General features: G+C 44.0%; 1 protein-coding gene across 1 annotated transcript in view; it reads right to left on the bottom strand.

The window, feature by feature from the left end:
- The window catches only part of LOC138528196 (vomeronasal type-2 receptor 26-like), a 294,308-nt gene that overhangs the window by 85,993 nt on the left and 195,681 nt on the right, over positions 1–12,634 (bottom strand). Inside the window, exon 4 of the mRNA XM_069639649.1 lies at positions 1,522–1,749. Coding sequence (XP_069495750.1) covers positions 1,522–1,749 — 228 coding nt within the window. The remainder of the gene's footprint in view (positions 1–1,521; positions 1,750–12,634) is intronic.

Here is a 12,634-nt window from a genome sequence, read left to right as displayed (position 1 = left end):
GGAACACGAGTAAGAGCAGAATTTCTGGGGCAAAGGCAAACCTACTGGAGCAGAGTGACGGATCAAGGGACGAGAGCAGGGTGTCTAAATCCCCAGGAGTTCCCTACAGGAGGTTGTTGCCTCCAAAAGGCAGCAAAAGACATGTGGAGAAGGCCACATCCCAAAGCAGAAGGCTGCATTGTCTTTCAAGTACACCAGTGACCCTCCCGGGTGAATGGCAGAGTTGGGGAGGCATGGCCAAGTCTGACTCATGAATTGGGAAACTGTAAAGACAAGAAAGAAACGTGCACAGCCGGTGAGTTGGAAAACGACCTGAGAGACTTGTGTGTGTTAAGGAAAGATTAAAATTTCAACATTATATTGCAAGTGAAGGCTGCATGCGTGTGGGTGAGATGCCAAAAAAGGCAGATCTGTGAATGAACTTTGAAGTAAGGATAGCTGTGAAACCAGCGATACTGAGTAACGGAGTGGTCTGGTGAAAAGAAGTAGCCCACTCAAAAGTCTCAGTGAAAGGTGAATTGTTTGTAGCGACAAAGTGAAAGAACAATAAAAGCGAAGTGATTAAAATTAACCCAGAGAGAAGGGGAGAGTAAAATGCAGAACATTAAACTTTGAGTCCAAGTGGTCCTGCGCAGGTCTGTAGAGAAAGCCACGCACATTCAAAAGTCATCAACATCCGGAAATGGTCCGAGACTGACTGAGGGAGACATGAAGTGTAATAGGTTTGGTGAAGGGAACCCCCTGCAAGTATTGTAAACATTTTGTTTGAAGTGGCTTGAGCCCAACAGAGGGGGAACAGCGTGTACTTTTTGTTGAACGTTGCTTGGAAGACTGTAAAGAGCGACTTTAACATGGAAGGCCAGACGGACCTCGACCCACTTTTTGAACTGTTTTTGTGTTAAAAACCAGAGCCAGAGTGTGTTTTCCTGCCTACAAGGACCGCCTTACTCCGTACTGTCTAACGTGGGGAGAAGAGCTGATTCAGCTGCCTTTATTCTTTATATTTGAACACTGATTTTCGTTTATATACATTTCTCCTTTATACACTTTTTGTACAAGAGATAGGGCAGGCATTAGGTGCTGTTAGCATAGGCCATTTTGATTTGACGGACGCTACTAGGACTGCTTTATTTATTGTTTGATGGTTGAGACTAGTCCCATCCTAGTTATCAGGCAAAGTAGAAGTCTTTCCAAACCCAGAAACTTTAATAAATATTTTACAAATTGTACCTTTTGTGTCAGTGTTACACTTGTGATACCATGCCTCCCCTACAGTATGCTCAACTCTCAGTTGAACACAGAAAGAACAAATTAAGCCTCTTGTATTTCTCAGTCAACTATTGGTCTTGCTTTGGGACTTTAGTAAACAGTTGATAGTTCAAGGTGAAGACAACTCCTCCGTAGTGAGATTTATGACAACAATTTCACATGCAAGTTTTATATATCAAAAAAGACATTTGATTTACAATTCCCAGGCCAAAGAAGGTCCTCATACGCCTCCATTTGTATTTCCAAACTCACCTGAGAGGATCCATCACTCCACAAAATGGCACTTGCGTTGATTGTGACATCTTTGCCTCCTCTTGCTAATGGGTCCAGCTTTCCCACCTTAACAAGCTCCAAAACTCCATCCTGGGATATCTGGACATTAAGTATATCATAGTTGGCAGGTGCATCTCCATTTGCATCAAATGATATTTTCTCTCCACTTTCCATTTCAAAATGCACGCGTTTCAGATAATGAAGAACCTAGAGTGAGTTTATATGAACATACAAAGTAAAGTACCGTTCAAGGCCATTGATGGCGAACATATGTAGCATGGGTACCAGGTTTACCACTATGTCCTCTCTTTCCACCCTGCCTAAGTTTATATCCTGTCATTTTTACCTACTCATTTCCATTACCGCTTTGCCCGGATGAATATCTATATTACAGGGTCTGCGGTAGCAACCTAGTAGATATGCTTAAATTGTTCAACTCGTAGGAAGAAACATTTTTAGGTGGCTTATATCTTTGGTGATGTTTGAGAAATCTGCATAAAACGTAGCAAAAAAAGGATGTAGCCAACTTAGAATTATTGGTATACGTAGATCACATCGCAGAAGATTCAGTTGAAAAGGATTTAATAGAATTTTCTTTGAGCACTTTTCACTGCACATATATGTGGGGGGTTGGATTGGGGTAATAACCAATGTGGCGATATATGGGGTGACTGCGGAGGGTCTCCCCTGTATATATTTGCTGTGAACATTTCTTTTTTTTTAAATCCATCAAATTGTCTTTGAGAAAATATTCTCGATGAGATCACATAAATGTAAATTATTTTGCAAAGTTTTGTGTGGGTTCGTCAACGGGGGAACGTCATAGGATAGACATGAATGGACATTTATTTGCTCGCGATTACAGCCCAAACCGCTGCACAGATTTGTACCAAATCTGCGCAAGGGGCAGTGGCCTGGTCCCAAAAGCGTTCTTTTGCAAATTTTGGTGTTAATCCATGCAGTACATTTTATTTAAATGCCCCAAAGGTAGATCATAAAAATGTGTGATATCACCATTTGGTCCGCGGACTTACTTATTGGACATTCACCCACAGAACTGCCTTATACTTTTGTCTAGATACCATCAAACTGAACTAACTACTCTCATCTTCATGAACGTACGCTCTGCCCTCCTTAACCACCAACAGAACTTCCGCCATATATGTATATTGCACCTGCACCTTAAGTAAGTCATGCACTTCCTCTCCCCAACTACTTTGCCTATACTGTCGCTATTCAGCTACCTCCTCATACTAACACTACCTTTACATATTATTGCCTCTAAGGCCAACTACCAGATACACAACACCTTAGTAACAGCCAACACCACTATGGTCATGCCTAATGAGCCTCGGCTTTCTCTTACAATGACTACTCCACTACCATAGTCAGATCTTATAATACTGACAAAATTCTTACCACCTCTACAACTAGTCACCGACAACCCTACACCTATTTGCAATACTGTCACAAGCCCTAACTGTCTACTAACCCCAGCTCAATGGATCCAATGATATGCCACCTGGCCAACACCTTGCCAACCTTTCTCTACTAACTTCAGAAATTACAGACTTGCATCAGGACTGAAAAAGGACTTTCAACCGCCAACCATCAAAAGTGACAAACCAAATATCAAAACCTCACTAAAGAAGAGATTCAAACAAAAGCTTAACCACGTTATTTCTACCAATAACCAAACTCGAAAGAAAACTGTGCCCTATCCGCCAAACCCACCTGACAATGACTTACCACATATCAAAGGTGCATTTATAAATGCCAGATCTATGGTAGCTCATGCATTAGACATTGCTGACCTCATTGTCTGAAACCAACTAGATTTCCTAGCCATAATTGAGACTTGTCTTCATGCAGCAGCAGGACCAACTCTGTTACTAGTTATACCAGAATATTATATACCATATTAAGGTTAGATAGAGAAACATCCAGAGGAGGCGGCATTGCCTTCATTGCCAAAACAAAATTGGAACTCAGGTTCCTCCCACATCTCCTGTTCCCCTCAGGAGAACCCTTGACAGTCAAATTGCCACTCACTACGTCACACACTATAATTATGCACCTCATGTATAGACCACCTGGTCCTATCTCTACTTTTGAGGAAGATATCACTTCATTACTTAATATAAATACAACACCTAGTTCACAAATAATACTACTAGGAGACCTCAGTCTAGGACTTAATTACTTGAATGATGACAATGCTTTAGCACTCGGCAATACGATCACTGAATTAGGATTCACACACTGCATCAATGCGCCAACACATACTAAAGAAAGAACCCTAGTCTGTTAGCTGACCTCAACTGCGATACCAACATAATATCTAATGAACCTTGTGCCTGGACTGACAACCACCTTATCTCTTTCATCTTACAAGATAGCTCACAAACCAATTTGAGGAACCTTCAGGCCCCCCCCGTCACTTACTAGAAACAAGCATAACACAACAGTGGAGAACCTATTACCGTTACTCCAACTTATTACCAATTCCACTTACACTAGCTCAGACCCTGCAGCTCTGGTAGTATTATACAATTCTACAATCAAACAAGCCATTGAAAAAATAGTGACCTTGAAAATGTGCAAAGGTAAACCTCGAGCACACTTAAACTCCTGGTTTTCCCTGAATCTTAAAGTGTTATGGAACAGTAAAAGGAGAGCAGAATCCTTATGGAAAAATAACCCTACAGTTTTGAATAAGGAAAAATTCTCCAAAATCTCCACTAGATATAAATCTGACATCCTTCAAACTAAAAGGGACACCTATAATGACAGAATGAATAAAGCCAACTCTAGTACGAGAGAACTCTTCATAATCTTAAGAGAATTAGAGTCCCCTACTCCTCCTACTGAAACTTGTATCAAGGACAAGACTTGGTGTACAAATATTCAAACGGCGCTCTCTAAAAAATCTCTCTCCTACAAGAGAAAATAGAAATCTCAATCTTTCTAGGGACATGCCCTTGCGTGAGTCGCAGGCAATTCCCACAAAATCATGTTATCGCTTCAAATTCATCCCAGTTTCTACCCATTAAGTCGTGGGCATAATAGCCTCCCTTAAACTTTCTAGATACCAAGCGGATACTTGCCCGGCACCTACAATCAAAGAGGCAGCTAGGGATCATGCGCCATTCATCATCACTACCTTAATAAACTCTTCCTTTGCCACATGCACCGTCCCAACCAATCTAAAAGATGCATGGGTCCTCCCTCTTTTAAAAAATCGCAATCTTGACCTCAACAGTCCAACCAATTACAGACCAATAGCGACTGTTCCATTTCTCTTAAAAATTCTAGACAGAGTGGCCTACTCACAGATACAGGCCCACCCTGAAGCCAACAATCTCTTCGAACTCCATCAGTCAGGTTTCAGACCTAAACATGGCACAGAATCTGCTCTAATAGACCTGAAAAGTCAAATGGACGAGATAAAGGACAAACGGAAGCTTGCCCTCCTTATATTCTTGGATCTCTTAGATGCTTTTGATTTAGTTAAACAAAGTTTTATTTAGTCATTTGACGTCAGATGCGCACTTTTCCACCAAAGCCACTGCCAGGATACAATCCTTCTTGGATAATCTGCCTCAACTGAGCCTGCACCCATCACCTGTGGAGTACCCGAGGGTCGTGTGTCTCTCCCACGTTGTACAATATCTTCACCAAGCCACTTTTCGATGACTTTGATAATCTGGGTGTCGCCTACACTAACTATGCAGATGACACTCAAATTCTTATTCCCATCACTGGCGATCATCACATCAACTCAACCTTGCTTAATAAAAGTTACCTTATTTTCCAAGCCTGGATGGCCAATCGTCTTAACGATGAAAAGACGGCGCTCCTGCTTATTGGTTCTACATTGGCTCTACGGTAAGACTAAGCAAATTAAGCAAACCGTTTAAATCATTCAACATTGACGGTATAAATATCAAAGTTTCTAAGGAGGTAAAAACCTTGGGCTTTTACCTTGACTCAGCCTTAAACCTTAACAGGCAAGTCAATGCCATAGCTTACACTTGTAAATTAATTCATGTTTGCAAACCATTCCTCTCGACAGCTAGCTGTACCACCTTGGCTAGAGCAGTAATTCTCCACCTGCTCACATAAACTACCACTTAATAGTACCATGCCAGTGTTTACCAACTGAATTTCCTTTCATTACACAAATATTAATGTTTGTTAACTACTGCTGTACCTGTACACTGTATGTTCCTTATTAAAGTACAAATACAAGAGGCCTTACTAAAATGCTTCAGCTTTCCTTACATATACATCTACAGTGTTTTATATCCAATACGACCACATTTCATATAGTGGCACAATATTACACCTTAGGAAAGCAAGTGCCACTTAAAACAGTGGTTACAATATTTTGCAAATGCATGTTCCTTACTTCAAAAACACAGAAACATGGTGGAAGTGTCAAAGTATCTATGCATTTTTCCCTTTGACTGAATTCCTACTAAAACACACAATCCTAAACGCAACACTTTTCCTTACATGAAAAGAACTAGTCTTTTGCAACCACTGCTATAACACACCATATCCTGCAACATACACTGCTGCAACTGCAAGTTCCACGATATTACCACTAGCCCACAGTTTGTCCTACTTTTTTAAAATACTGCAACACATCTGCCATTTCCATATTAAAAGCACCAGAACTTTTCCCTGGTGCAAACATGCATTAAAAATGCATCTTATTTGCACTATGACAATGTTTAGCCTGTTGCTTATAATATGCCAAACTGCACTTGTCATAGCACAATCGTGTTGTAATGTATCCCTCTGTTTTTAAAAATAAGGTATTAACACTGTGCACCTTTCCACTGGCAGCAGTGCAAACATTCTATAATCTCGCCCCAGATTGTAACAACATAGTTAACATACTTTATCATTCCACACATAACACTACTTTATTCACTCTTTTTTTCGATAACTGCTCTTACCAGAATAAATAACAAGCTATGCTTCTGAAACTACTGTGTGGATGGGACTTTAATCACCTTAGCCCAAAGCAGGCCCACCACTTAAGAAACAAGCGCACGTTTTGAACGTAAAGAAAGTTTACCAGAGGCGTTAAACAGGGATGCCCGCTGGCGCTGGCACTTTACAATGCCTACATGGGAGACATGGCAGATCTAGAAGATACCATTAGATCTTTCCCGCCAACTATAGAAGAACAAAAGGTCCAACATCTCCTATATGGGGCCTCTTTTGGCGCAGTTTTGAAATTGCCAAATTCAACATCAATAGCTTGCATAAGGAAAGAACTCAGCCTGGTTTCATCAAAGGGAAACACTGACAGGAGCAGCCTGTTGTTTTTCGCGAAGATACAACGCGTCCTCCACCCAAACATTTTGGAAATAATCAAGAAGGAAATGGACGGAGGTAAAAACATGATGCTAACCGACTGGTCAAGAAGGAATAGAAACCTCCTAATGAGATTGGTAGCTCAGAAGAGGAGCAGGAACGCAACCCATCTAAAGTAAAGTTGAAACTTAAACAACAAGACTGGATCCAAACTATGGAAACGGCAACAAAGAATAAACTGACTGCACACCTACATATAAACACACAAAACGTCAACCAAGTCAGGAAATACTTTCTTGAAAGCACGACTAAACATCTTAAAAACCAATGAAATACTGAACATTCGAGGCTTATCGGCATCTAACACCTGTCGCTATTGCAAAAATAGAGAAACGACAGAAACAATCAGACAGCTCTTACTGTCATGCCCTGGCACAGCAAACTCAAGAAACATCTATCTGAGCCATAATTTACTGGACCTGTTTATGCACGAGGAGGAACTCTGGTGGCGCAGACAGATAAATGGCGATAGAACAAGCCTTGTCATTGTGACAGGACATAGGTTTGGAGCAGGAAACAGGCACCAAATCTCTCATCAGAACCACTTGAGACCAAAGCACATTCCCACCCTTCACAAATCTTAATTTTAAAGCAAGAAGCAATTATCTCAATTAACAAACCACAAGATAATGGAGGTGAAAAAACCCTCGCTTCACAGAAAAACCAAAGACTTTGGATTGTATCTTCATTTTGTAAAAATTGTTAAAGAAACAATTAAAAGCAAAGAAAAAAAAATAGAGTTTATTGTACAATAATCCTGGGAGGAGCTAGATGACACAGTAAAGTCAAACTAACCCAAATCTGACCCAACCACATAGGTTGACACATCATATACATTTCTGCAACAGTTAAAACAATCCTATATATTTCATTACAACCCAGCACCCATATGTGATTAGACGGAACCTATACATATAAATCCAATCTTTTTGGGATTTGTCCGTGGTAGGTCATGACATCATTACATGGTTACACATTTATATACAAACATGACATGCATTACTTACCGTAATAGCATTTCTGATGATTGTATCTGCTTAGAGTCACATGCTGTGCATATGGTCCGACATCCAGTGGTAACCGCAAAGTATTGCATCTTGTCTTTCGGGGACCGAAAGGGAACGTCGGCATAGGCGTGTCTGAAACACTATCCCTATCCTGACGTGTGTAGTACCCAAAATCCCTCACGCACCGCGGTCTCTCCGATTGTATTTTTTCTGCCATGAGGGAGCCCAAGGCTATAGTGAGTGAGTACATGAAGAGAGAAAGTAGTAAGAAGTCTATGTTCCTTCCACCCCGAGCGGGGAGGCAGGGAGGGCGCATGTGAATCTAAGCAGATACAACCATCAGAAATGCTTTTACGCTAAGTAATGCATGTCTTCTGATGCTTGTTAATCTGCTTAGAATCACATGCTGTGCATAGACTAGCGAGCAGTACCCGGAGTTGGAGGTGGGTTGTGAGAAGGAACAGTAGAAAAAAGATGTCTTAGTACTGCTTGTCCCACCTGTGAATCAGACCTAGAATGAGTGTCTAGGCAATAGTGTTTTGTAAAGGTGTGTACAGAAATCCAGGTTGCCGCTTTGCAAATGGACTCTAGGGGAACATTTGCAATGAATGCTATGGATGCCCCAGTGCCTCGAGTAGAATGTGCTCTAGGCTTGAAGGGCAGTTCTCTCTTTGCAAGAGAGTAACTTAGTGTGATGCATTTGACAATCCACCTTGATATTGCTGATTTAGAGACAGGGTCCCCTTCTCTACCAGCTGCCACTGAAACAAAAAATTGTTTAGTTTTCCTCAGTGGTTTAGTTCTATCCATGTAGAACATGACTGCCCTGCGCACATCTAGTGTGTGAAGGCTTCTTTCGGCCATGTTAGTAGGTCTATGGAAGAACGTGGGTAGTTCGATTAACTGATTCACATGGAACTTTGAAATAAATTTCGGCGCAAATCTGGGATGAGTGCGCAGAACTACTTTACCCTTGTGGACTGTAACAAAGGGGTCCAAGACCGAGAGGGCCTGTAGTTCGCTAACTCTTCTGATAGAAGTGATAGCTACTAGAAAGGCTGTCTTGTAAATCAGGTCTTTCAGACTAGCTTTATGCATAGGCTCAAAAGGGGGTCCCATGAGCCTAGTTAAAACCACATTTAGATCCTACCCAGGGGCTGGGTGAGTGAAGGGGGGATACATTCTTTTAACCCCTTCCATAAAGGCTTTAATCACAGGTAATTTCCACGTGTGCTGTGACGTGGTGTAGGCTGACAACGCCGCTAGGTGAACCTTTGAGGAATTGAAGACTAACCCAGAGTCCAACAGATGGGTTAAATATAACACAATGTGTGAAAGCGAACAATCGGTGGGATTGACGCCTTTGGAACTGCACCAAATGACAAAACGTTTCCATTTGCTGGCATAGCAATAACGTGTGTTAGGCTTTCTTGCCTCCCTCAGTATGTCCATGCATCTTTGAGGGAGTTGCAGATGTCCAAACTCTATGACTTCAGGAGCCAGGCTGCTAAGTTCAGAGTTTGTGGGCATGGGTGCAGAGTCTCCCCCCTGTCCTGAGACAACATGTTGTACGGACAGGGCAGCTTGACTGGTGGGGAGAGGGACATTTCCGTCAGGTGCGCGAACCAGGGTTGGCGGGCCCACATGGGAGCCACCAGAATCATGGTGACTTGTTCCTGGTGCATCTTGTGCACTATCTTGTTCAGAAGGGGAGTCGGGGGAAAAGCGTAAACAAATTTCCCCGACCAAGTTATCCAGAGACCAATCCCCTTGTATCGGTTCTGGGGGTACCTAGAGGCGTAATTTGGGCATTGGGCATTCTCCTGGGTAGCGAACAAGTTGATCTCTGGAAACCCCCATTCTGCAAAGACGTTGGATACAATGTCTTCGTGGAGACGCCATTCGTATTCTTCTGGCAGAGGAAAATCTCTGCTGAGTACGTCTGCCAGAAGATTGAGTTCCCCTGGAACATGTTGGGATATCAGGAACATCTTGTGTTTGAGAGCCCATATCCAGATGTTTTGGGACAGCTTGGATAGCCCTGGAGAGTGAGTGCCCCTCTGCTTGTTCAGATAATACATTGCTGTTGTGCTGTCGGTTAGGACCAGCACTGTCTTCCCTTGCAGTTGCTCCTGAAAGGCCTTCATTGCTTTGAACACTGCTAGTAGCTCCAGTAGGTTTATATGGTTGGACGCTACCTGAGGGGACCACACTCCGTGCGCTGTCTGTTGAAGCAGGTGAGCCCCCTACCCTGTGAGAGATGTGTCTGTCGTGAGAGTGGCTTCCACTGCAAGGGTGGTCAAGGTTTTCCCCTTCAAGAGGTTCTCCCTCGACCACCACTGCAGAGAGAGAACGAGGGCTGGCGAGACAACTAACAGATCTTCCCATTGTTCGCTGGCCTGACACCACTGGCTGTTGAGCCACTCCTGCATGGGACGCATGCGCAGCCGCGCGTCGGGGACCAAGTATATGCATGATGCCATCATCCCTAGCAAACGCACCTTCCGACCAGCTACATACTGAGGAACTTTAGAGAGCATGTTCTGAACCCTCTCGCTGGAAGGGAAGACTAGACCGTCTTCTGTGCGAATTAGAGCCCCCAGGAACTGTTTTACTTGGCTGGGGACTAAGCTGGATTTCTTTTCGTTGATAGAAAATCCTAGGCTGAACAGTAGGTCTACTGTCTTTTGGGTGTTCAAAAAACAAACGTCGAACGAGTCCCCCGTGATGAGCCAATCGTCGAGGTAAGGGTAAACTGGAACTGAAAATCTGCCCAGGTGTGCTGCTGCCACTGCCAGGACCTTGGTAAACACCCGTGGCGCCGAGGCTATGCCGAAGGGGAGTACCTTGAACTGGTAGTGTTTGTCCTGAATCACGAACCTTAGGAATTTTCTGTGCGCTGGCAGCATTGAAATATGAAAGTATGCATCTTTCATATCCCATGTTGTCATGAAGTCCCCTTGTTTTAGCAATGGGATCACCTCTTTAAGTGTTACCATGCAAAACTCTGGGGCTTTATGAACTTGTTCGCTGGGCGCAGGTCTAGAACAGGCCGCATGGTGATATCCTTTTTGGGTGCAAGGAAGTATATTAAATAAATACCCTTGTTTACCTGAAGAATCAGGACGGCTTCTATGGCATCCTTTCCCAGCAGCGCCTCCACCTCTTGGACCAGGATCTGCAGATGTTCCGGTGAAAGGCGTCGATGTTTCGGCGGTCTGAACTGTGGGGGTCGGGCGAATTCCATGCAATAACCGTGGGCGACCGTCTTTAATACCCACTGGTCTGAAGTTATCCCCTCCCATGCCTTGAGGAAAGATGTTAATCGCCCCCCGACTGGGGAGACATGGGAGGGGACCTGAACTTGGTGGTCATTTCTGACCCGAGGTTGACGCATCTCTGGAATTGGAGCCTCTGCCTCTATTCTTTCTGCGCTTCTGACCCCTCTGGGGATAGTAAGTGGGGCTTGCAGCCGGTTGACTTGCGTTGAAGTTGCCCGTGCCGAAAATATTTTGAGCGGCGCGGGCTTGTGCTCGAAAGGACCGCCGAGAATTGCTGCCCCTCTGTGAAGAGGGTTTTTGGGAAATGTGGTGCAGCGACTTAATAGTCTCATGCTCCTTCGTGGCTGTCTCCAACGCATCGTCTACCGCCTTCCCGAAGAGGTTGGCCTCTTCTATGGGTTTATTGATGATGGATGCCTGGGTCTCAGGCCTGAAACCCGACGTGCGCACCCACGCGTGTCTCTTTAGGAGAGTACCCTGTGCGAGAGACCTGCCTGCTGTCTCTGCGGAGTCCAGGGTATTCTTTACAACATTTTGATTGGCAAGTTTTCCCCCCCGAGACACTGGCGAGAAGCTTGGCTCTGGTTGGTTCCAGAACCTCCTGGAGGCCTTCCTGGAATAGGTTAAATTGGGCGTCGACATAGCTTGCCAGTAACGTTGTGTTATTGGCAATCCGGACGGTATAAGCAGCCGCCGACGTGACCCGTTTGCCTAAGGCATACAACCTTTTGTACTACTTGTCCGGGGGTGACTCTCCCGTGGCAAGGGGAACCCCTGCTCTCTTGCGAGTGTTGGTCACCACCAGCGAGTCTGGGATTGCGTGCCCTTTGATTTAAAGCAGGTCGGTGGGGGAGGGCCGGAAGAGTTTTTCGACCCTTGGGTTCACAGCCCTCGTCTGAGCGGATGTGAGTAAAGAAGGGGCCTGCCGTCTCTTTACAGAGCTCAAGAGAGGGAAAGACTGGCTAGCCGGAGGCTTGTCATTAATAATGTTTTTGGCGAAATCCTGTTCAATCAATGCCTCAATCGTGGCAATTTTAAAGAATTCTGCTGCTTTTTTCAATGTGTTGTTGAAAGCCATTTGATCATCCACCGGGGAAGCCTGCCTAACCAGTGTGGATGGGGGAGAGTCGAGGCAAACGATATCAGAATTCTGATCGTCCTGCTGGGTGTCCTCCCAGTTGTCCGTTGCGCCTTGATCTTCCCCATAATTGTCCAGAAAAGAGGTCTCCTCTTCTTCTGTATAGATGTCTCTATACATGTCTTTCTGGACATCTTCTTGATAATCAACATAGTGTTGAACATCTCGGTGTTGGGCAACTTGTGTATGAGGGTTAGAGTCTACCCGAGCTTTTTTCGGCGGAGGTTGATCAGAAGCACCGAAAACCTGCTGCAGCCGATCCATATACCCCTCAA

This window comes from Ambystoma mexicanum, chromosome 7q, assembly GCF_040938575.1.
Source record: "Ambystoma mexicanum isolate Mex_15411 chromosome 7q, UKY_AmexF1_1, whole genome shotgun sequence".
In the NCBI taxonomy this organism is placed as follows: Eukaryota; Metazoa; Chordata; class Amphibia; order Caudata; family Ambystomatidae; genus Ambystoma; species Ambystoma mexicanum.
The sequence above is the reverse complement of the archived record's forward strand: the minus strand, read 5'-3'. Positions and strand labels throughout refer to the sequence as shown.